The sequence below is a fragment of the Rana temporaria genome, chromosome 1 (genome assembly GCF_905171775.1).
Source record: "Rana temporaria chromosome 1, aRanTem1.1, whole genome shotgun sequence".
NCBI lineage: Eukaryota > Metazoa > Chordata > Amphibia > Anura > Ranidae > Rana > Rana temporaria.
The window spans coordinates 295,091,819-295,117,684 of NC_053489.1; the positions used below are offsets into that span (position 1 = coordinate 295,091,819).

The 25,866-nt window shown below is 41.3% G+C and overlaps 1 protein-coding gene across 1 annotated transcript in view; it reads right to left on the reverse strand.

The window, feature by feature from the left end:
* Positions 1-251: 251 nt before the first annotated feature.
* GLDC (glycine decarboxylase) overlaps positions 252-25,866 on the reverse strand; it is an 86,121-nt gene continuing 60,506 nt past the window's right edge. Inside the window, exons 8-24 of the mRNA XM_040357626.1 lie at positions 21,881-21,977; positions 20,795-20,900; positions 20,116-20,255; positions 19,521-19,601; positions 16,615-16,712; positions 16,408-16,534; positions 14,809-14,951; positions 14,325-14,400; positions 13,085-13,210; positions 9,009-9,158; positions 8,751-8,863; positions 8,475-8,613; positions 8,166-8,277; positions 7,025-7,120; positions 5,559-5,731; positions 4,029-4,109; positions 252-1,287 (exon numbers count right to left, since the gene is read on the reverse strand). Coding sequence (XP_040213560.1) covers positions 1,144-1,287; positions 4,029-4,109; positions 5,559-5,731; positions 7,025-7,120; positions 8,166-8,277; positions 8,475-8,613; positions 8,751-8,863; positions 9,009-9,158; positions 13,085-13,210; positions 14,325-14,400; positions 14,809-14,951; positions 16,408-16,534; positions 16,615-16,712; positions 19,521-19,601; positions 20,116-20,255; positions 20,795-20,900; positions 21,881-21,977 — 2,002 coding nt within the window. The 3' untranslated portion in view covers positions 252-1,143. The remainder of the gene's footprint in view (positions 1,288-4,028; positions 4,110-5,558; positions 5,732-7,024; positions 7,121-8,165; positions 8,278-8,474; positions 8,614-8,750; positions 8,864-9,008; positions 9,159-13,084; positions 13,211-14,324; positions 14,401-14,808; positions 14,952-16,407; positions 16,535-16,614; positions 16,713-19,520; positions 19,602-20,115; positions 20,256-20,794; positions 20,901-21,880; positions 21,978-25,866) is intronic.

Here is a 25,866-nt window from a genome sequence, read left to right on the forward strand (position 1 = left end):
AGCAGGGGTCCAGTGCGTCCCCATTCACCGTTTCAGGTCCGATTTTCGAAGTCGGACCTGAAACAGAGCAAGAGACGCACAGGGCCCCTGTGCAAATTTGCACTGGAGCCGCTCTGGAGATGTGTGAACCAGCTCCATAGAGAGCTGGTCAAAATCTCCAACCTAAAGGTTCATAGACCTCAGTTGGTGTTCCATGTACAGCACTGTGAAAAGAACTCCTACTGATCCAACAATGATATTGGCAAGCACGCTCAGGATTTGGTAGGATTCTATAGCTGAAGTGAGAATTTTGTAATACGTGACACAAATGTAAGTATTAAGGTCATTTACAGTCAAGTTCATAAAAAAACTGTCATATAGGGAGATCCCTGTACCACAAAGAATTACAACCAACAAAAACATGTATCTGTAAGAAATATATTTACATTGTCTGGACTTGTACATTGATACAAACTGTTCAAATATTTACTTCTGTCTGAACTAAAAAGAAAAGTTTAACACAAAAAGGTTCATAAACAAAAATCAAAGACATTTGACCACTGCAGAGAAAAGAGTTTGCATATTTACAACAATAATGTCAGTTTTCAGATAATTGCCCTTCAATGCAGTACAGTAAACAGCAGTTGCCAAATCGATTCCCTCTCAAACATTCTTTAGTTAAATTGGCAAATAAACTTTAAAGTGTATAAAATATTGGTATTTGCCAATTACTATTTCTGCAGTTGAGCGATCATCATCAACAGTCATTGAGTTTATACACTGAAATGCACACCAAAATGACAATATTTAAAAAAATAAATATATACATACATTTACTGTTCTTAAAGGAAAACTTATGACTCTGCTACAGACTGCCATTGATGAAGTTCTTCTGAAAATGCCAATTGAATGGCTTCAGTACTCAGTTACAATAAGTACAAAGAAAGTTTACATTATTGCGCCAAGTAAGGGATATACCATTGAATACCAAGTGTCAGCAAGATAGCAAGGGTACTAGCATTTTTAGAAGATCAGCAATGGCTGCCCCATATTTCTTTCATGACAGATTTCCTTTTAATTCGGAAGGCATGAATGTTGCTCTCAGTATAGCTGAATGGCAGTTTTGTATTGGCAATTGGAACATAGTAGGAAGAGTTTGTAACACTAGGAAGAAGCCCTCTTCTGTTCTGTGAATGGAGATTCATACACCTCCATAGGAGGACAAGTGCAGACCAAATGTTGATCACCGTAGATATCATCGATTCGAGCTATTGTAGGCCAGAATTTGCTCTCTGGCTTGACAAAAGGCTGGACAGAAAAAAAAAAAAAAAAAGCGTATGCATTAACTTTTCATCCCAAACAGTAATTAAAATCAAATTATACAAGCATGTGCATGAAAAGAAAACAAATTGATTGTATGGGCAACACAGTAGCTTGGTTACATAGTTTAAGACTGAAAAAAAACAAAAAAACACGACACCAGTCCATCCAGTCAAGCCTGTGGTGTGTGCGTTACATAGTTGGCAAGATTGAAAAAAGACACAAGTCCATCAAGACTAACCTGCGTGTGTGCATTCGCTTTTATGTCAATATTACATTGTATACCCCTGCATGTTGTGGTCGTTTAGGTGCCTATCTAATCGTTTTTTTTTTTATTATCCATGCTCCCTGCTGAAACCACTGCTTGTGGAAGAGAATTCCACATTCTTAGCACTCTTACCGTAAAGAACCCTTTATGTAGTTCCGGTTAAATCGCCTTTCCTCTCATTTTAGTGAATGGCCGTGAGTCTCTCGTAATCTTTCCTCAAAACCAGGATCCTCCAGTCCCTTTATTAGCTCTGTTGCCCTTCTCTGGTCCTTCCCGAGGACTGGTGCTCAGAACTGGACTCCAGGTGCGGCTGGACCAGAGTCTTGTAGAGTAGGAGCATTATCGTTTTATCTTTAGAGTCAATTCCCTTTTTAATGCATGCCAATATTCAATTGGCTTTGCTCACAGCATCTTGGCATTGCATGTTGCTGAGCCTGTCATCTACTAGGACCTTAGGGTCCTTTTCCACCCTATATTCCCCTCAGAGGTTCTTCCCCTGAATTTTTCTACATTAAACCTCATTTGCCATCCCATTAATTTGTTCAGATCTTCTTGCAAGGGTTCCACATCCTGCAGAGAAGCCATTGCCCTGCTTAGCTTAGTATCGTTTGCAAATGCTGAGATTGAGCCGTCATTCCTATCCTCCAGCTCATTCAGGAATAAACAAAAAATGGGATTGGTCCCAGCACAGAACCTCGAGGGACTAGAAAATATGCAGCATTTGATTTGGTAGGAAATTCAGCTTAAAAAGTAAAATTCCAGCTGTAATATCACTTTAAGCAGAGCAATAATTGCCTCTACTCAAGCACTGCAGTATCCTGGAGCTCCCTCATTGGCCACAGACAACTTCACCCATTCTTCTTTCAGGTACTAAGCTTTAGCCTTTTTTCACTGGCCAACCCAAGATAAAGTCTGTCCCACGCATACGCAGAAGCTCATTCAGGAGCTGCGTGTGCTCAGTTCAGTGTGGTTGGGCAGGTAAAAAAAAAAAAACTTTATGCAGAAGAGACATAGTATGTCTCTTCTTCATTAAAAACAAACACACACACACACACACACACACACACACACACACACCACACACACACCACACACACACCACACACACACCCACACACACACACCACACACCTGTTCACTTTTTTTAGCTTACAGTTACACTTTAGTTTGCTTGGGCTAAGCTGGTCCAAAACTAACATTAGCTACATATAGTAAGCGGCACTCTTGTTTTTGCAGCATTATGGGCGATTTGCTGTCTGCTGCCTCTGACTGGCTGAGGCGGAGGGGTGGGCAGATGTCACAATCTTTAATCAGAGGAAGCCTTGAATTTGTTGATAAAAATACAAAGCATCTTCTAAATGACAAAAAAGCACCCAGCTCTATCCTCTTATTGTAGCAGCAGGTGGAAAGTCGCCAGTACCATTGCTGAAACAGAGCCCCACTTACTGTATGTGGCCTATCATACTACAGTCCATTGCTATGCACACAGTGGCTGCATTGTTCTGTAATAGAAATGGAAATACAAACTAATTAAATGTGGTAGTAAAGCTGGAATTCTGCTTTAAGGTTGGATGGTTTGCTATAGTTAAATTTTACTAAAATAACCCATTGGTTCACTATTCATTTGGATCTCAGCACTGCATATAACCTGAAACCTCTTTCTGCTTCTTCTGATCCATGTACATTCTTTGCATCATTCCTCTTAAAGCGGATGTGCCACTAAAAAAACATATTAAAAGCCAGCAGCTACAAATACTGCAGCTGCTGACTTTTAATATAAGGACACTTACCTGTCCTGGAGTCCAGCGGTGATCGCAGCAGATGACGAGCCGATCGCTCGTCACCCTGCTGCTCCCCCCTCCATCCACGGTGAGGGAACCAGGAAGTGAAGCGCTCCGGCTTCACTGCCCGGTTCCCTACGGCGCATGCGCGAGTCGCGCTGCGCCCGCCGATTGGCTCCCGCTGTGTGCTGGGAGCCGAGTGTTCCCAGCATACAACGGGGGACGGACGGGAAACGAGGAAAAAACCCGTATTTTGCCCGTATCGTAGGGCCGGAAGTGGGTGCAGATACCTGTCTGTAGACAGGTATCTGCACCCCCCTCCCCCCTGAAAGGTGTCAAATGTGACACCGGAGGGGGGGAGGGTGCCGATCAGCGGGACTCCACTTTAGAGTGGAGATCCGCTTTAAATTACTTCCTGATGATAATGCATCATGTGAAGGGGAACAAAACTGGGAAAGTACAACCAATCATTTGATAGCTTGCAATGCCAAAGGAAATGGATACATTACAAGTACTCAAGTATACACCTCTATAATGCTTTACCAATTTAGCAAGGTTTTTATTTTTTATTTATTATTTTTTTTACAGCCAAATTTGGATTTCAGTAATGTAGTACCCTATAAACAAATATTGGCTGGTAAATTGTTAAAGTTACATCAGCTTTTATTTCAGACATTTACCAATGGAAAGGCAGCCACTTCTCTAGTGTATGGTCGATCCCAATTGGAAGATGCAATGCATGTCAATGTGTGTGGAGACATCTGCACAAAAGAGAAGAGAACAATAACTATGCAACACTGTTCATTTATTCAGTCAATACAGCAGAACACGTTGGGGAAAAAATAAATAAAAAAATAACTGCATTTCTTCTTACAAGAAATCTAAATGTATAGTGATCACTACAAAACTTAGGGGACAATACAGTTCACATGTGTGGCGTATTATTTCCAACACTACATCACAGAGGTCCCACTACATTGGGTATGCTGAACTCTTCATTATACCCATCTAGCGGCAATTATGATTATCATAAGGGCATCAATATTATAGTTGTTGTCGCAGCGATAAGGATAAATTCATTGTAACACAAATTTTACCATCTTCATTTATGTCATGGCATTTAAATTAACAAAGAAGCATTTTTTGTTCCCCATCTATACACACTTATTTTTCTGCTATAGCAGTTACACTTTAGCTATGAGTATTTTTTAATTTAGAACCTCCTGAAATTTAATATATATTGTGGCATTAGATTATACTCAAGTGGCAGGTGCTTTCCCAATGAGTTGCATCATTAAAAAAATAAAAAAATAGAAGAAGGACATGGCATCCCACTGTCATTAAACGGAAAGTTCACATGCACATTAGTTGCCCACACAGAAACCAAACAATGAAAATATTAAACCACCAGGCTCGTTTAGTGGCAACATTGCTGCTCCTCTTACCAGTCCCTCTGACCGAGTTTTCCAGTTCTCCTGGATTACTTGGCTCTTAGCATTTAGTTGCAGCACCTAGCTGCATGGCCCACTTCTGACCTATGGATTGGAGTCCTCCCGACACCATGATCGGAGCCAATGTGACTCCTGGAACGAGACCTCCTGTTTCTTGGCCTCTGGCTGGGGCCCCCTTCCCCCTGGGTGAGACCTTCTGTCTCCCACACTGAAAGCAGTATCCAAACTGGGAGCACAGAGCTATACAGACCCGAGTATACAATGACCCTGTATACTCACACAGATTGTGCAAACACTTAACTGCGTTTCCTAATTGCAGTGGTTTCTAGCAGTCTCATGTAAATATGTCTCCAGTTTATGTCTGTCTCCTGAAACATGTTCAATCTCTGAACATCTCCTGTATCATATCTGCTGTCTATCTCTTGCATCATGTATACAGTCTGACCACCTCTTATAGCATGCCCATGATCCTTGACTAGACCATGTGGTGTGTCTCCAGTCTCTAAAAGTGAATAACAGAATTTTTTGTGCAGCCCTTTGGTGGTGTCGGGGTCCGCACTTGAGGCCCACCATATTAGGAGACCATCATAAGATTATACTAATCCACCATCTCTCAGAGTCTGAGGTAAACTGACCTCAGCACATAATGTGAAGTGTTCCAGAGGTTTGTACACTGGCAATATGCAGGATTATGACAAAAGTCTCTAGATGTAGTGGAACTTTAGGGTCCCAATGCTCAGATTTACATGTACCAGTTACCTTTAGGGGATTAATCCTGGAGTCCATTCTTCCTTCCTCAACATCCGCTATTTCCTGTCTTATATTGATCATGGCATCACAAAAACGGTCTAGCTCAGCTTTGTCTTCAGACTCGGTTGGTTCAATCATAAGAGTACCTGCCACTGGCCAGGACATTGTGGGAGCGTGGAAACCTGAAATAACATTGATATTGCTGAACAGCTGATGGCATGTAACCGAACACCTTCTTACAGGTGCAAAGAACTCATCTGAACTTCGTGTGTGTGTGTGTGTGTGTGTATGTGTGTGTGTGTGTGTATGTGTATGTGTATGTGTATGTGTATGTGTATGTGTATGTGTATGTGTATGTGTATGTGTATATATATATATATATATATATATATATATATATATATATATATATATATATATATATATATATATATATATATATATATTATACACACACACACACACACACACACAATACAGACCAAAAGTTTGGACACACCTTCTCATTCAAAGAGTTTTCTGTATTTTCATGACTATGAAAGTTGTAGATTCACACTGAAAGCTTCACAACTATGAATTAACACATGTGGAATTATACATAACAAAAAAGTGTGAAACAACTGAAAATATATTTCATATTCTAGGTTCTTCAAAAGTAGCCACCTTTTGCTTTGATTACTGCTTGGCACACTCTTGGCATTCTCTTGATGAGCTTCAAGAGGTAGTCACCTGGCGCAGCACCCCGTCACTCTCCTTCTTGGTCAAATAGCCCTTACACAGCCTGGAGGTGTGTTTGGGGTCATTGTCCTGTTGAAAAATAAATGATGGTCCAACTAAAACGCAAACCGGATGGAATAGCATGCCGCTGCAAGATGCTGTGGTAGCCATGCTGGTTCAGTATGCCTTCAATTTTGATTAAATCCCCAACAGTGTCACCAGCAAAGCACCCCCACACCATCACACCTCCTCCTCCATACTTCACGGTGGGAACCAGGCATGTAGAGTGCATCCGTTCACCTTTTCTGCGTCGCACAAAGACACGGGGGTTGGAACCAAAGATCTCAAGTTTGGACTCATCAGACCAAAGCACAGATTTCCACTGGTCTAATGCCCATTCCTTGTGTTCTTTAGCCCAAACAAGTCTCTTCTGCTTGTTGCCTTTCTTTAGCAGTGGTTTCCTAGCAGATATTCTACCATGAAGGCCTGATTCACACAGTCTCCTCTTAACAGTTCTAGAGATGTGTCTGCTGCAAAAGGTGGCTACTTTGAAGAACCTAGAATATGAAATATATTTTCAGTTGTTTCACACTTTTTTGTTATGTATAATTCCACATGTGTTAATTCATAGTTTTGATGCCTTCAGTGTGAATCTACAATTTTCATAGTCATGAAAATAAAGAAAACTCTTTGAATGAGAAGGAGTGCCCAAACTTTTGGTCTGTACTGTATATTTTTAGTATCAAATTAAAACTTACCATAGTCTTGCAGTCTTTTTGCAATATCAACAGCTTCAATGTTTGCAGACTTCTTGAAGGGTCTTACATCAAGAATAAATTCATGAGCCACACAACCTGCAACAACAGCATTTAGAACCCAAAATTTAGATTTTAAGCCTGTGTACTAAACAGTGTCTCTAAAGATAGAGCATAAATCAATACGTCTCAAAGGGAACTTTTTTAAATTGACACTTATGAAGTACCATGCCACTGTAAAATAATGTTAGGCTTTTCTTAGTGCTGAATGCCATATGCATGAAATGTTTTGCCTGCCAAAAACCATTTGCATTTCTACCCATACATTGCTGGTATTTACACAGCACAACCAAAAAGACGGCACCAAATCAGTTAAAAGTAGTATGGCCAAAAGTGTTTTGGCCAGATTTGTCTTCTGGGTCAAAGTCACTTAGTTCTACACTCCTGTGACCCAGCTTTGGCAATCAGCGAGCTAAAGGCCATTATTGGCCGACATCACAAAGCTGGTCAAGGCTCTGGAAGGCTCCCAACTTTAGCCCAAGTTCACATTGCTGTGGGTTAGAAATCGTGCAGGTGAACGCGCACAATTTCAACCCGGCAATGCACTCTGACTTCAAGGGCGATTTGACAAACATATGTGTGGGCTCCTGCACAGATGTCTATACAAATCGCCTGGTGAAGTCGCCAAAAAGTAGTACAGGAACTACTTTTGGGAATCGATGCAGCACCCCACCAATTCAGACCGTGCCATTGCCGGCAATAGCATGCGAATTGACATATCAAATCAGACTAATGTGAACCTAGGCTTAGTGTCAGGATCCACCTAGAAGCCTAACCGGCAGCTGGATCTGTCTCGCACCGCATTGCCGATTCTGCTTTCTCCTCCTAGCAACATATTTTTTGTCAACTCATTTACATGTAGCACAGCTGATACGATCCCAGTCCTGCACGCCCCCTCTCATTCTGGGTGCTGCTATAAAGTGGATTTCAAGATGCAGATACCACGTCAAAATTCATGTACGTTTTATATATGCCTGGAGGACATTTCTCTAGTGTCTACCATCTACTCCATTAAAAAAACAATTACCAATAAACTAGGCGATATGTCAAACCAAAAACAAAAAAAGTGAAAGATCAGACTTGCCTCTAGATCCCCGAAACAGGATTTTGTAGTGCTTTTCCAGTCTTTTTGCCATGTAATTTGCATTCAGAATAGCGATCTCTGTAGCGTGTTTGAGTCCCTTTGCACCCATCATCTGTTGGTGTGCAGAGTTAAGAAAAAAAAGAAAAAAAAAATTTAGTTTAACACCTCAAAAAAATAAAAAAAAACAATACTAAGCAAGTTCTGTTGAGCCTTGTTGGCAAATAGAACTATACAGTTCAGTACTTGTCTAAAACAAAATGGTAGTGGGTTATGAAATGGTTGGCTAAATTTACATAAAGAGTATAATACCTTGATGTAAGCCCAGGAAATGGGTAAGATGGCACTTGAACCCCATGGTGCAGCACTTATAGTACCCAAAGACCGGCCATCATTACCCTGAAGTGCAATGACTGGGTGATTTGGCAGGTAAGGTGTCAGATGCTTTTTCCTGAAAAATATTATTAAAAAACACACAGTTGAAAAGCAGTACATTCATAAATTCATATTTTTTCCTGTGGGTTTTCAAGCTCCATGAACATTAACCAAAAAAAGCAAAAATACATAATGCAGTGTCATGTCACTCACACTCCAATTGGTCCCATTCCTGGTCCTCCACCACCATGGGGTATACAAAAGGTTTTATGAAGATTTAAATGGGAAACATCCGAGCCATAATCAGCAGGGCGGCACAGTCCAACCTGGGTATTTTTTTTGCAAAAAGCAAAACGTGTTAAGCACTGCCTAAGGATGCAATACGCAAACACTAAAATATAAATTTGCAGTTAACCAATTAGAAAATAACCTATATCTGGGGAAAAAAAAAAAAAAAGAAAAAGGGCTTACCTGGGCATTCATATTGGCACCATCCAAGTAAACCTGGCCTCCATGTTTGTGAATGAGATCACATACATCCCTTATGCCCTCCTCAAAAACTCCATTGGTGGAAGGGTAAGTGATCATTATAGCAGCCAAATTGTCTTGGTGTTTGTCTACCTATAGAGAGAGACAAAGCAAATGTGTTAAATGTAAGCCCATACAAAAAGGCAAAGTAAATGCATGCATACACACGCGAGAGAAGCACTTTTATTTTTTTAGTAACTGACTACACACAGGGATTTTTTTTTTCCCACAAGAAATACACACAGGGTTGTTAAATGCTTTGGGATGTAACCTGCAATAAGAGAGCCTGTTGGCAGTCTTGCAAGGAAAGAAGAGGAAAAAAAAAAAAAAAAAAACATGGTCTTATGTACTAAGAGATTAAACTCCCTCACAATGAAGGCTTTATAGCGAAAGCAAAAACAGTCTCGTGTACTTTATTTGTATTTAATGATTTCACTTCTGTGGAGATCCAGCCAAAGTGGTTCGGATTTTTGGAATGGCTGGCTATTGCCACTTTAAGGCTAGCTTTACCACTGTAACACATGGTACAAAAGATGCATTGTGCAGGGTTCTTCTCTCCCGCAGCAGATTTCACTATTGTATGTGGGGATCTGCTCACACAGCTGCATCATCCAGGGTCAGAGATCTGTGAATAAAATGACAAATCCTGTTCGCCACCCTGGTGACAAGGCTATAAGCAATCTATCTATATTTATTTATTTTGATTATAGGATATACTGTGTCTGGTACAACCTAGCTGCAGAGTTCCTTCAAAAACTGAGCAAGTGCACCTAAAAGAACGGATGCGGCTTTAAAAGGCAAAAGGTGGTGACACCAGATATTGGTTTCATTTGGATTTCTCTTACTTGCCATTTTGAGAATAAACCCCACAAACTTTTAACACTATTTCTGAAAGCATTTACATCATTTTTTTCACACCTGCCTAAAAATTTTGCACAGTAGTGTAATGTGTAAAAGATAAAAATTATATATTTTAATATGGTCCTCCAAGTACAGCACCATGCATGGGCTAAAGTGACCATGATTTTTTTGTAAAGAAAAGCTTTGGAGAGTTGGATCTTCTGAAAGCGATCTATGATCTTTAGTATGAGTCACGCCTATGGAAATCTTTAAAGAGTTTTGAGTTGGACTAACTGCTGTATAGAAATAACTAGATATAGGATTGGGGTTCTCATCTTTTACATATGTTAATAGCAAACAGCTTTAAGTGAACTTGTGCCAATGATACAGATATTAAAGTACAACATTTTAAAGCGGGAAAAAAAAAAAAGCGGGTCCCTGGTAATTTAAGCCCTAATGTGTGCACTGTCACCGATGTCAGCACTTCCATCTTCACCCGGTTTTCCATCTGGCTTTGTGCTCTCTGGCCCTGTGAATGGCCAGGCCACATTGACCTCACTCCTGGCACACACAAGTCTAGTGTGCCATCCTTTCAGAGCAGTGTGCATGGGTCGGTGATGTCACCAGCTGCTAAAAAAAAATGTGAATATCTCCTAAACTATACATGTTAGGAGATATTCACCGTTGCCTACATGCAAGCCTGTAATAAAGCTTACCTGTAAGTAAAGTCATAAAGCAGTCTTTACTACTGCTTTAAGAATAACCAATGCATTATCATACATTTAAAGGGGTTGTAAAGGTTGGATTACTATTCTAAATAGGTTCCTTTAACCACTTGCCGACCAGCCGCAGTTTTACGGCGGCAGGTCGGCTCTGCTGGGTGAGATCACGTATATCTCGCCGAGCAGCCAACAGTGGCGCGTGCGCGCCGCAGGCACGCACGCACGCTCGCCCCTGACGCCATCACCACCGGGTTCCCCGCGATCACTCGTTACAGAGCGAGAAACGGGAGCTGTGTTTGTAAACACACAGCTCCCGGTCCTGTCAGGGGGGAGAAATGCCTGATTGTCTGTTCATACAATGTATGAACAGCGATCAGTCATTTCCCCAAGTCGGTCCACCCCCCCCCCTACAGTTAGAACACACCCAGGGAACATACTTAACCCCTTTCCTGCCAGTGGCATTTTTATAGTAATCAATGCATTTTTATAGCACTGATCGCTATAAAAATGCCAATGGTCCCAAAAATGTGTCAAAAGTGTACGAAGTACCGATAAAAAAAATAAATAAAAAAAAAATAAAAAATTATTAATAAAAATGCCATAAAACTATCCCCTATTTTGTAAACGCTATAACTTTTGCGCAAACCAATCAATAAACGTTTATTGCGATTTTTTTTTTACGAAAAATATGTAGAAGAATACGTATCGGCCTAAACTGAGGAAAAAATTTTTTTTTTATATATTTTTGGGGGATATTTATTACAGCAAAAAGTAAAAAATATATAAATTTTTCAAAATTGTCGCTCTATTTTTGCTTATAGCACAAAAACTAAAAACCGCAGAGGTGATCAAATACCACAAAAAAAAAAAGCTCTATTCGTGGGGAAAAAAAAAAAAAGGACGCCAATTCTGTTTGGGAGCCACGTCGCATGACCGCGCAATTGTCAGTTAAAGCGACGCAGTGCCGAATCGCAAAAAGTGGCCTGGTCTTTGACCAGCAATATGGTCCGGGGCTAAAGTGGTTAAGCTAGTGCATTGTTGGTTCACTTGGCTTTTCCTTCGATTTCCCTTCTAAATGTTTTTTTCCCCCTTTGTCTGAATTTCTCACTTCCTGTTTCTCCTCAGTAAGCTTGCCCCCATCATCCGAGCCGTTCTGGCTGTGGGTTAGTCAGCCAGAACAGCTTACTGAGGAGGAACAGGAAGTGAGAAATTCAGACAAAGAAAACAAAGAAAAAAAAAACATTTAGAAGGGAAATCGAAGGAAAAGCCAAGTGAACCAACAATGCACTAGCTTAACAACTTAAAGCGGGAGTTTTTTTAACATTACATTCAGCCGAGTTGTCCTAATTACAATCGGCTGTTTTTTTTTTATTTTATCCCGTACATACCGCATTTTCACCGCCGCTTCTGGGTAGGTCTTCTGCGGGACTGGGCGTTACTAATTGAAAGGCTTCCGACCGTCGCATACAGCGCGTCACGAGTTGCCGAAAAGAAGCCGGACTACAAGTCGGCTCTATACGGCGCCTGCGCACCGACGTTCGGCTTCTTGTGACGCGCAGCACACACACACACACACACACACACTTTTTTTCCTCAGTTTAGGCCGATAAGTATTCTTCTACATATTTTGGTAATAAAAATCGCAATAAGCGTTTGGTTTGCGCAAAAGTTATAGCGCCTACAAAATAGGGCATTTTTATTATTTTTTTTACTAGTAATGGTGGTGATTAGCGATTTTTATCGTGACTGCGACATTATGGCGTACACATCGGACACTTTTGACACCATTGTCATTTTTACAGCGATCAGTGCTATAAAAATGCACCGATTACTGTGAAAATGACACTGGCAGTGAAGGGGTTAGTCTAAAGGGGACACTGAAGGGGTTAAGTGTGCCCTAGTGAGTGATTATTACTGTGTGGGGGCGTGGCTTGGCGTGTGACATCACTGATCGTCATTCTCAACAGACGATCAGTGACTCTCACTAGAAAGAACGGGGAAAGGTTTGTTTACACTTACCTCTCCCCGCTCTTCAGCTCCGTGACCCGATTGCGGGACACCGGCGGCGATCGTGTCCCGCGGGCGTGGTCACGGAGCGTGCAACCCACAGCTGGGCTCTTAAAGGGGACGTACCTATACGTCCTTTTGCCCAGCCGTGCCGCTCTGCCGACGTATATCGTCGTTAGGCGGTCCTTAAGCTGTTAAAGGAACCCATTTAGATAATAAAGAAAACAAACCTTTACAGCCCCCTTTAAATCACAATATCACCATTAAAATAATCTATAGCACCCTTGAATGAATCCTGCTCAATTATCAGGCATAAACTGCATAGCCCAGTAACCCTGGTGTCAAGAGACTGTAAGGTGAATTATAATGCAACGCTGGTACTCAATAAATAACAGCCGGCATAAAGTTCTATTACTTATAGAAGGGCTTCCTTTATGCAGTGTTACTTACCATGGCTCTCAGATGTGCTACATCAATGCTTCCGTCTTTATCTACTTCTACAGGCTGAATTTTCATTCCCGCCATCTGAGCACTTGCCGGGTTGGTTCCATGTGCAGACTTTGGAATTAGACAAACCTACAAACAGATTTTTTCTTTACCATTACTGCAGGATAAGAAATCTAAAACTGCCTAACAAAGTAGCACAAGTCATGGAATAATCTTTGATAAGTTTGGTGCAATCACATTTTAATTTCATTACAAATGCAGGATAGGTAAATAGAGAGATTGATATATAGAATGTATTATGACCACTGACAGGTAAAGTGAATAACACAGATGATCTTGTTGGCATCTGAAAGTGGGTGAGATATGTTAAGCAGCAAGTGAGCACATTATCCCTGAAGCTGAAGTGTTGAAAGCAGAAAATAAAATGACAAGCATAAGGATTGTAGAGACTTTCACAAGGGCCAAATTGTAATGGCTAGATGACAGGTCAGAGCATCCCCACAACTGAGGCTTTTGTGGGATGTTACCAGTCTGCAGCAGTCACGACCTAACAAAAGAGGCCAAAGGAAGGGAACTGGTGAATCAGCAACAAGGGGCTTGTAAGGTCCACTGATGCACAAGAGCGAATGCTGGCCTGTGTAGTCCAAACCAATAAAAGAGCTACTTTAGCTCAGATTGCTAAAAAAAAAAAAAAAAAAAAGGTTAAAATTGGCTCCAATAGAAAATGTTTCAGAACACAGTGCCTTGCATTTAGTTGTGTATGCTGCTGCAGACTGGTCAGAGTGCCCATGCTGACCCTGCGTCCTCAGCCAAACATGCTTATAATGAGCATGTGGAAGAAGGTGGCCTGGTCTGATGAATTCAAGAATGGTTTGAGGAAACAAGTTCAAGGTGTTCACTTGGCCTGCAAGTTCTCCAGATCTCAATCCAAATCGATCATCTGTGGGAATTAAAGGACCAGCTACTGACAACATGGTGTCAGATACCAGGGCATACCTTCAGAGGTCTACTGGAGTCTATGCTTCAACAGGTTATGGTGGGTGGTCAAAATGTTATGGCTGATCAGTGTATACAAGAAACCTTTAATATTTGAATCCAATGGGAGCTTGACCAGTTCACAAGTACGCTTAGACACACCACTCTATGTCACAAAGGTGTATCTGCCATCCTGGCCTGTATGCTGCTACAGCCTGATATTAGTATAATTTCATAAATGTTTCACTTTACTATAAATCATACTCACTGTGCGATGGCGTTCACCTTTTCCATTCAGGTAAGCCTTGATGGCAGCCAGGCCAGCATATTCACCCTGTGCACCACTGAATATATACAGAAGAACTACATAAGCCACAATTATACAGGTGATTGTTAATAAATGCACATTGTATATTTAGTCATATTTTGCAAACCTAGAAGTACATTTTATCTGAAGTGCTGTCACCAAGGATAAGCTCAGGCTTGTTCGCAACCCACACGTGCAGAGCCTGCCAGGAAATTTGCACCGCACAGCGCTAATCACAAGCAGCGAGACATTTTCCTGATCCACGGCTGCAGAGATCAAGAAATGTCTCACTGCTTGCGATTAGGGCTGTGCAGTGCCGACTTCCTGGCAGGCTCTGCACGTGCGGGTTGCGAACACACCTGAGCTCACGTACGAAACCTCTTGAAAAAAAGGAAATATAGGTAGCCCGTCACAGTATCTCTCCTTAACTGCACTGTAGTCTCACCTGTTTGGCTGGAATGATATGTTGTCATAGCCAGTGATTTCACACAGATCCTTCTCCAGTTCTCTAAAGAGCTGTTGATAACCCTGAGCCTGGTCCAGGGGCACAAATGGATGGATGTTGGCAAATTCCAGCCATGTAATTGGCTATTAAAAAACAAAAAAAAGTTTTCTTTACAAACATGAAAAATGCACAAACCTGTACACTAATCAGACTTGGAGCAAACCGGTTACATTGTTACCAGACTGTAACTAATGTTATCCTCAAGGAAACTGCAAATTCATTCATGCCTGCAAATGATTCAGCAGATGTGACTTCCTCCAGGGACCCAATTCACAAAGAGATGCACTAAATATTTTTGCTGCTTTTTTCTTAGGATTAAGGCATTACAGATATAAAAAGGATTAGAAGTTTAATGTATGTATGTATGTATGTATGTATGTATGTATGTATGTATGTATGTATGTATGTATGTATGTATGTATGTATGTATATATATATATATATATATATATATATATATATATATATATAAAAACACACACACTATATATATATATATATATATATATATATAAAAAAACACACACACTATATATATATATATATAAAAAAACACACACACTATATAAATAAAATATATATATAAAAACACACACACTATATATATATATATATATATATATATATATATATATATATATATATATATATATATATATATATATATATATATATATATATATATATATATATATATATATGTGTGTGTGTGTGTGTGTGTGTGTGTGTGTGTGTGTGTGTGTGTGTGTGTGTGTGTGTGTGTGTGTGTGTGTGTGTGTGTGAGAGATAGATATTTTAGCAGAATAATTTACGAAAATATATTTAATAATTATTATTAAAAAAAAAAAAAAAAAAAAAAAAAAAAAAAAAAAATACATTTTTCAGCTACTTTTTTTAAAATATAAAGAGTAGCTGAAACATTTCCGAAAAAATATATTTAATATTGTAATAATAATTATTATTTCCATTATTATTATATAAGTTAATATAAGATCAGCTATATCGGAAGGAGGTTGGTAGGCAGGGGTGTCAGAAAAGGGGAACATATGTTATGGTTGTCAGGGGAGAGATGGGAGGGGCATAAAGCAGGGAAGTGAAGGGGAGCGTGGGTTGGGCTGGGCTCAAATGATGAGATATAGATAAGATGCATTTGTGCTCTTCATAGTAAACTTAAAGGCAAATATTTATTTATTGTTCTCGTTTCGCAGAACGTGGAGGTGGATTGGAACACCTGCCAGGTGTTAATTTCTGTCTGTGCTTAAGATTAACCCTGTCACCGGTGATCATGGTGCCCCAGGGATTCCCTCATTTTAGAGGCATTTTCTCTCACTTCCTGTTCAGGCTATGGAATAGGAAGTGAAAAAATGGCAAAAGTGAAATGGCAAAATTAAATAAAACATTACAGGAGTTATAACCCTCACTTAGTGTGTCCAAAATGAAGAAAAATAAATAAATGTTTTGCTTTTAGTTCTCCCTCAAGCCAAATCTCATCTGGTCCCAACATTGGTAATAATATACCAGAGTGTAGTGTTCCCTTACTGCAAGCTCAGATGAACTGTTCAGCTTCATGGTACAGGAGCCCAGAGGAATCATGCTATGCACGAGAGAAATATCTTTGTTCTCCAGCCGTTTCATGTAGCGGACAATGTTGGTTTCTGAATGGTAACTAGGGAACAAAAAAGCATAATTAGAAAGCGGATATTTGTAGTTCTGGCTTCAGAAATGTTGCCATCCTCAGATATTCACCTGTTAAAAACGGTGTGTGCAAGGAACTTGCTAGTCCTCTTAAAAGCAGTGGCTAAGATGCCTTTATTTTCTTCATTCATGTTTTCTGCAACCAATTCCTGCATAAGAAATTTAGGAGAGTCTAAATCACCAAAAAAAAATGATGTAAAAAGGAAATGGTATACTAAGCCACAAGACTGAAGGTGATTGTTGGGGGTTTACATTTTCAGCCCTGCATAGTTTTTTGATGTGAGCTAATCTGAACAGTAGGTTAGGCTTCATTCATTATTTACAGTTTAGCTGTAATGCATTGTCTCTCAGGGGGTTCACCCATTCACAGGGGGAAGGTGGTACTATTATGGACAGATCTAAAAATGCATATAGCATTGAGCCCAACACACATTGTCCGCCCCTAATCTTAAACCGAATCACATGGTTCAATACACCCTTGTAGCGAAGCTCGATAGGGATCACACCAACTGCCAAGAACCCAAATAATGATGGGAGGGGCAGGCAAAAGTAAAGAGGGCCATAAGAAAACAATTGCTTGGTGATAAAGAACATTTGTTAAATAAATTCTTTACAGTCCAAGAAGAAAAATTACTATAGCAAACTTTCATTTATTTTAATCAATAAACATTTTTTTTTTTTTTTAACACCACACACACATTAAAATGATTAAAGACTAACTACTCTTAATTCTCAGTGACACATGAATCTGGAAATTACTAAAAACATTATTCTGTATTAGTTATATATAGTAAAGGGGGAACAGACTGGTATTGGCAGTAATAAACCATGCACAAGACAAGGACATCCAGGAATAATGGAGGACAGCTTTGTAGTGCAAGTATATAGCATAAAAACAAAAAATCGGCTTGTCTAAATAACTAAGCTCAGGTCCTTTCAGGCCCAAAGGCAGCTGAGACTTAAAGTGGAAGTTAACCCTCCTATTGTTTTCAGCCAAGGTTTAATCTGCAACTGCCACGATGCTGCACATGTGATCAGTTATGAAACCAGCCATTGGATGGTTTGACAGTTTGGTTGAGAGCACAAGCAAATGTGACATCTAGCATTTCCGGCATGCCGGGAATGTTAACTGTTTTTTTAAACTATCAAATAGATGGGTTTACTTCCACTTTAAGAGGTCTGGCTACCAGGTAATATGTAGATGTAGAAAAGGAGGCTTATTACCACCAAAAGCTATACATAACCTAGAAAATTACTTAACGACTGAGAGAGAAAAAAGAGTTGACATCAGTCGAAACCAGGAAGCCCTTTCAGCATGTGTATGTTAGAAACATAGGCGACACACACCATCCACAATCCTGTCCATCAGTACCTGGATCTGCATCCTCTTTAGTATCACTACACACTGTCCACCAGTGCCTAACTATATGTATATGAGGGCAGCCATATCTTCTCAGTTTGTATGGCGATTCTGCATGCTCTTTTGTAGTGCTGCATAGGGATGAGCCGAACACCCCCTGGTTCGGAGCAGAACATGCAAAAAATTTGTTCGAACAAAAAAAATAAAAAAAGTGCTAATTTTAAAGCTTAATATGCAAGTTATTGTCATAAAAAGTGTTTGTGGACCTGGGTCCTGCCCCAGGGGAAATGTATCAATGCAAAAAAAAGTAAATAAAAATAAAAAATAATAACGTTTTTTTCAGGAGCAGTGATTTTAATAATGCTTAAAGTGAAACAATAAAAGTGAAATATTCCTTTAAATTCATACCTGGGGGGTATCTATTGTATGCTTGTAAAGTAGCGCATTTTCCCGTGTTTAGAACCCTGCACAAAATGACATTTCTAAAGAAAAAAGTAATTTAAAACTCTCGGCTATAATGAATTGTCGGGTCCCGGCAATACAGACAAGTCATTGAAATAAATGTCCATTGCCAGGCCCTTCAGGTCTGGTATGAATATTAAGGGGAACCCAGAACCAAAAAAAAACAAAAAAAACGTGGTTATTACCCCCTTATCTGAGCACGCAACCTGGCAGGCCGCAGGAAAAGAGGGGGGGGGGACGAGAGAGCTCCCCCCCTCCTGAACCGTACCAGGCCACATGCCCTCAACATGGGGAGAATGTCCCCATGTTGATGGGGACAAGGACCTCATCCCCACTACCCTTGCCAGTTGGTTGTGGGGGGGCTTATCAAACTCTGGAAGCCACCTTTAACAAAGGGGACCCCCAGATTCCGGCCTCCCCTATGTAAATTGTAACGGGGTACATTGTATACGAGGGCACCCGCCGTATGATGCTCTCCCACTGTGACAGCTCTTATATAGCTGAGGACGGGGGCCACCCGTCATGTGTGCGGGTAACCCTGCCCCCTTCTGACGCAATGCAGGTTTCCCATTGTGTCGTAGGAGGATGAGGTCACGTGTACATGTCACTGGGTAACCCCAGCGTTTCCCTGTTGCATCAGAAGGGGGCGGATGTCAATGAGTCTAGTATGGGCATTAGACAGGCGTTTTACAAGTATTAATGAGGAGTTAAAATGCTCCCCAAACACCCTATGGGCAGTTTTGAAGCATTTGTTGAGCTTTAAAACTGCTCCACAAATAATCCATTACAGTAAATGAACGAATCTGAACACCCTGCAACTGCCTGCCAGAGCATTAGCGAGGAGTTACCATAGACTTGAATGGCTTTAAAACGCCTCCTGAGTCGACATGAGGCTTACATTTTGAAGCAACGTAACGCTTAGTGTGAACAGCACTATGAGCTGTCCATTATATCTTGTGCATAGGCGTTTGAGGGGCCCTTAACGCCTCTTAATGCCAGTGTGAACTAAATTAAAACCAAATAATATTGGTAATGATGCTCTGCTGAGTCATATTTAGTTTTAATTAAATGAAAGGCCCACTTAAAATCAGAAAAATTAACAGATAGAGAAGAAGCCATTTTGGGTTAGACTTACTGCTGAGGATTCACAGCCAAACACCCACAACAGGTCATCGAGATCTTTCTCCTTAATAGTCTCATCAATAGACACTCCAAGCTGTAAAAGAATATACAAACTATTAAAACCAGTTTAAAGCTTTGCAATTTTTTTCGATTACTGCTGCTAATCCCTTAATGGACTGGAAGTTAATTAACTAAAACTGTATGGGTCGTTATTGATTAATGCCCAGTACTCTGCATTAAACTATGTGAACCACCCCTGCATAGCTGAAAAGGCTGACAATGTTGAGAAGGATGTGCTTCTATGCCTAGCATGGTCAGTTTGAAATAGGAAAGCAGGACAACTGGCAGGATCATCAGGTATGTCACACAAAATAAGCAATACAAAGAACAGGATACTTTTTAACATAACTACATGGTACAATAGACATATCGGGAATATGAGATTTTGGAGTAATAAACACTAATGAATAAGGCTGCATGTCATTCCTACAGATACTGGCAAATGGGCAGAATAGAATCTGTTAATTTACCCCATTTGGCTTTTGTAGAGCAAACTGCTTCAAAGTATGAATCAGAAAAGTATTCTACTAGAAGACAGGATTACTTACTGAACCATCACTATAAAGACGAAAATTTATCTGGCGCTGTGCAGCACGATCCAGAACCTCTTTAACTGGACATCCACAATGTATCTTCAATGTGTCAAAAAACATCTCATCATGTAACTGATGCCCAGCTCTTTTTAGACCTAGAACAAAAATTATAAAAGTGGTTGACACAAAGCTAAAAACATGTTAAAGTTGTAATTTAAAGTTTCTGTTCTTTTCCCGTTTTGGATGGAATTTAGAACCCCTGTCAAGTTTTTATTGCAGTTTGTGCTCCATGCTGGGGAGGGGACAGGATACCCGTCTTTGAAATGTATACTTTACCACTTCTGGTAATCAGGGTCACGGACTGTGGCCTCGGACGTCACCGCGGGGCTCCCTCCTCCTCTCCCGGCTCAATAGGAGAGAGGAGCGGGGCCTCGTGCATGTGCAGTAGGGTTCCCGGCGTGAAGCCGAAAGGCTACACTGTCGGGTTCCCTTACCCGCAATGGCAGCACCCGACAGCTGATGGAAACAGCTGCAGTGCTGACATCGAGGGACTCTAGGACAGCTAAGGGTCCTATTAATAAAGGCCAGCAGCTGCAGTATGTGTAGCTGCTGGCTTTTAATTAAATTTTTTTTTTTAGGCTGGAACACCGCTTTAACCAGTCAATTATTGTTGGAAAACCCCCCTAAAACATACCTTCTGCAAGTATCAATGTGGCATTGTGAACTCTTCGTGCTATATGTTTGAGGCCATTTGGACCGTGGTAGACACAGAACATAGCAGCCATGTTTGCCAGCAGAGCCTGCAAAAATAAATAAAAAACAAAATTACAAAATCCACTTCTTTAAGAAATACTAAAATGCATCACAAAAGATCACACTTTTTACTGGGTGTGCATGTCACTTCCAATATCCCCAGAGGAAAATTCAAACATGAGAAAATACCTCTGACATAAGGATGTAGAAGCTCCGGAGTAGAGAAAGGTTGCAACTTTTTTTTGTCCCGATTGGTGGGATTTCCCCTAATTTTAGGGAGATTTTCCCATTTATGTGCTGTTGTGTCTCTGGGAACAAGCAGTGCAGGGAAATTTCACAAAAGATGATCATAAGCTGCAGTTACCCTTTAAGGGTTAGCCTACTAAAGTGACAAATTTCATGATGGATTATACTGAAATTTCAGTTATGGGTGTACTCTTGGGAGAAGCCAGTCACTAGGTGCACACATATGCAAGAGGTGTAGCTGCTTTTTGTAAGTCTGGTTCTAGCAGGTCACTGCACTTTTGAGGAGAGATGGATTTTGCCTTCAGGAAAGTTTGTTCTCCAATTAATGCATTGTTAAATACATTCTGTATGAGCTCCTACAGATAACATTAGGGGCCACACTATATGGAACACTTTTGGTGCAATTGTGAGGCTTATATGCAGAATAATAAAAAAATATATATAATAAAAAAAAATAAAAAAAATAAAGTACCCAAAAGTTTTTTTCTGTAAAATATCGGAAATATAAAATTTAATTATGCCTACTTTTGCTGGCTAGCAAGGTTAACACTTGGTACATTTGTCGTCCATCTTTACTACATAAACAGGATCTGAAAGTTTTTTTGTTTTTGTTGTCAATAAAGCTCTAAATACCCCAGGGTCCTTAACAAATTGACAAACTTTGGATATCCAAGCAATTTGTGGGCGATAAAAGATAAGCCATAGATACTGCTTTTCCTGCAGGCAATGGAATAATTCAAACATAACCCTGGCCAAGTGCCTGTCTAAGAACTAGAGTTACCTGTGCTGTGCAGATGTTGCTTGTGGCTTTATCCCTTCGAATGTGTTGCTCTCTGGTCTGTAGTGCAAGTCGATAAACATCCTTTCCGGTAGCATCCCTAAAGAAGAAACAGAATGAAGAATGATGGGGAAAAAAAACAAACAAACAAACAAAAACACACACACACACACACACACACACACACACATACACACACACACTCTCTTAGCAGAAGCAATAAATTATAGCCCAATTCAATTATATATATCCGAATATTGGTAGATGACAATATATAAAATAAAGTTGCAATAAAGTATGTGAACCCTTTTGGAATGATATGGATTTCTGCACAAATTGGTCATAAAATGCGATCTGACCTTCATCTAAGTCACAACAATAGACAATCACAGTCTGCTTATACTAAGAACACACAAAGAATTAAAAATGTTACCATGTTTTTATTGAACACACCATGTAAACATTCACAGTGCAGGTGGAAAAAGCAAGTTAGGCTTACCGGTAACTTGTTTTCCAGAAGTCTTTCAGGACAGCACCTCGAGATATTGGCTCCTCCCTCTCCACAGGAAACACCTTCAATCCAAATCTTTAAAGGGAGGCTCCTCCCAGCACACATCAGTTGTTACCGAGAAACCTCCGGCCCCGGCTGGAACACATAGGTTAGTCACAGCGTGGCACATTAATAATTACATAAACGGGCGGGATGCTGCTGTCCTGAAAGACTTCTGGAAAACAAGTTACCGGTAAGCCTAACTTGTTTTCCCAGGGCGTCTTTCAGGACAGCACCTCGAGAGGATACCAGAGACTTACCACCCTAGGGCGGGACAACAGCTTGTAGGACCTTTCTGCCAAATGCTTGATCCTTGGCAGAAAGAAGATCCAACCTATAATGCCGTACAAAGGTGTTAAAGCTTGACCAGCACCCTGTGAGCTGAAGGGAGTAACGCTGGTATTACAATACCCCAACCACGGCATTTGGCATCAGGTTCCCCTTTATACACCCAGCTCGGGATTCACCCGAGCAACGATAAGAGGATCGTCCGTATTGGACTCAGTGAACCCCCTGACCTGCTGCACTCTTGCCCTAATAAGCCCCATACTTGGGACACCGTGTGTTTGAGATCAGTCGGAGCCATCCCTCCCCTTTCTCTTTCTACCCATAGGACCCCATAAGTCGGCTCTGGGGACATCCAAAGCCGAAAACTTGAGGGTCAATTTTCAAACCTTTGTTTACCACAAACGAGAGAAAAAAAGCTTGTAACCATACACTCCTGTGGCCCCTGATGAAGGTCTGTTGCTTCATCAATAGACCAGAAACGCGTCGGGCATTTCTCCACTGCTCTCTACAGAGTGTTTTTTAATCTATTTGTATTGTGTCGTCACGAGGTTTAATTTTATTATTATTTTTTGTTCCTCGTTTCTCCTGGGTCCACACACGGGACGTGTGCCCCAGGTGTCACTTTATCACTATTCCTTTATATGTTTTTTATTCTTATTATATATATTTTTTTGACTGTTCCAGAAGATTTTTGTAATCTAACATCCAGAATTATTCTGTAAACAAGTGTCAACCCATTTTGGTGAAAACATCTAATAAATTAAATTTTACATACTTACTGGAGTCTGGCCTTAAAAGTCCCGTCTGGGGGTAATCGTTTTCTTTTTGTCTAAAGCTTGACCACGTCGCCGCCTTGCATATTTGATCCGGGGTGGCACCAGCTCTCTCTGCCCATGAGGTTGCAAGCGCTCGTGTAGAATGAGCACAAATCCCTTCTGGCGGCACTAACTCTGAATGCAAATAAGCCTCCCTGATAGCTAATTTTAACCATCTGGCTATGGTGCCCCTTGAGGCCGGGTGGCCTTTTCTTTTGCCCCCAAATAAAATAAATAGTGAATCTGAACATCTGAAGGACTCTGTTATTTTGAGATAGCATAGCAAAGCCCTTCTTACATCCAACATGTGAAAAAAAGATTCTTTCTCCCCCACAGGGTTGGAACAAAAAGTGGGTAGCACAATCTCCTGAGAGCGATTGCTCGCTGAGGCTACCTTAGGTAAGAATTTTGGGTCTGTTCTAAGCACAACCCTATCAGAAAATAACGAAAAATACGGTTCCCTTATTGACAGGGCCTGTAGTTCGCTAACCCTGCGAGCTGAGGTTATTGCGACCAGAAAAAGGACCTTCAAGGTAGCATCCCTAAGAGACGCATCACCCAAAGGCTCAAAAGGCTTTACTGCTAAAGCCTTTAAAACCACCGATAGGTCCCACTTAGGGAAGCCCTTGACCCGTGGCGGCCTAGCCCTAGAGAGGGCTCTAAAAAATCTGGCTACCAACGGCTCTGAGGCTATGGATCTTACCAAGAAGACTGCTAAAGCGGACACCTGCACCTTTAGGGTGCTGACCGCTAATCCTTTGTCCGCTCCATCCTGCAGGAACTCTAGAATGGCAATAAGACTGCTCGGCTCCCTGGCTGAAGCATTACACCAGGACGTATATACTCTCCAAACTTTAGCGTAGATGGCTCTCGTGACTTTCTTCCTGCTATTTAACAGGGTAGAGATCAGCCGATCTGAAAAACCTTTATCTTTTAAGATCTTCCTTTCAGAAACCAAGCTGCAAGGGAGAGTCTGGATACATCCGGGTGGAATACTGGACCCTGCCTCAGAAGATCTGACCTGAGAGGAAGATGCCAACATGGTTCTGTCGCCATCCCTAGGATTGCTGAGAACCATGCTCTCTTGGGCCAGTAAGGAGCGATCAAAATTACTGGGACTCCTTCTTTCTGAATCTTTCTTAGGACTAGCGGGAGAATCTGGAAAGGGGGGAAAGCGAAACAAAGGCGAAATCTCCATGGATGCGCCAGAGCATCTATCCCCAGGGACCCGACCCGCCTGTCCAGGGAGAAAAATCGAGGTACCTGGGCATTCTCTCTCGAGGCAAACAGGTCCACCTCCGGTTGACCCCACCTGTTGGAGATTTCTAGAAAGACTTCTGGACTCAATGACCACTCCGCCTCCCGAACCTGATGTCTGCTCAGAAAGTCTGCCACCACGTTCAGGGATCCCCTCAGGTGCACCGCTGAGAGGGATGGCAAGTTCTTTTCTGCCCACTTCAAGGTGCTTTCGGCCAACAACAGCAGGGGCTTGCTTCTGGTGCCCCCCTGTCTGTTTACATATGCTACCGCCGTAACATTGTCTGTCAACACCTGAACGTGGTGGCCTAAAAGATCTGGGGCAAACCTCTGTAGAGCTAATGAGATCGCTCGTAACTCTCTCCAATTCGAGGACCGAACCGACTCCTCTTTTGACCAGCAGCCCTGAATGAAAACATTCTCCAAGTGGGCTCCCCATCCCCACGCACTGGCATCTGTTGTTAACCTTTTTTCCACCGGAAAAGACCACAACAGACCCCTCGAGAGGACCTGCTGGTTCTTCCACCAATAAAGGGATCTTTTTACCCGGGATGGAATCTTTACAAGATTGTCCAGGGAGCCGAGACTGTGATCCCAAGATCTTAGAAGAAAACTCTGCAGGCACCGGACATGCAGTCTCGCCCACTGTACTGCCGGCATGGTCGAGGTTAACACCCCTAATGCCGACATTACCTGTCTTATAGTTATGGGCTGGTTGGACTGGAGCCGAGAAATGGTCTCCTGGACCTTGGTTTTCTTTTCTAGGGGCAGAAACATTTTCTGGCTCAAAGAGTTCACCTGATAGCCCAGGAAAATAATTTCTTGAGTGGGTACTAGAGATGACTTCTGAAGATTCAGAATCCATCCCAGGGATTCTAAGTGACTCTGAGCCTTGGACAAGTCTATCAGCAGTTTTTCCCTTGATGGGGCAAAAATCAATAGGTCGTCTAAATACGGGATTACCGCCACCCCCTGTAGACGAAGCTGGGCCAAAGCCTCTGCCATCACCTTGGAAAATATCCGTGGTGAGGATGAGAGCCCGAAGGGGAGAGCCCTGTACTGTAGGTCTTGGACCACCC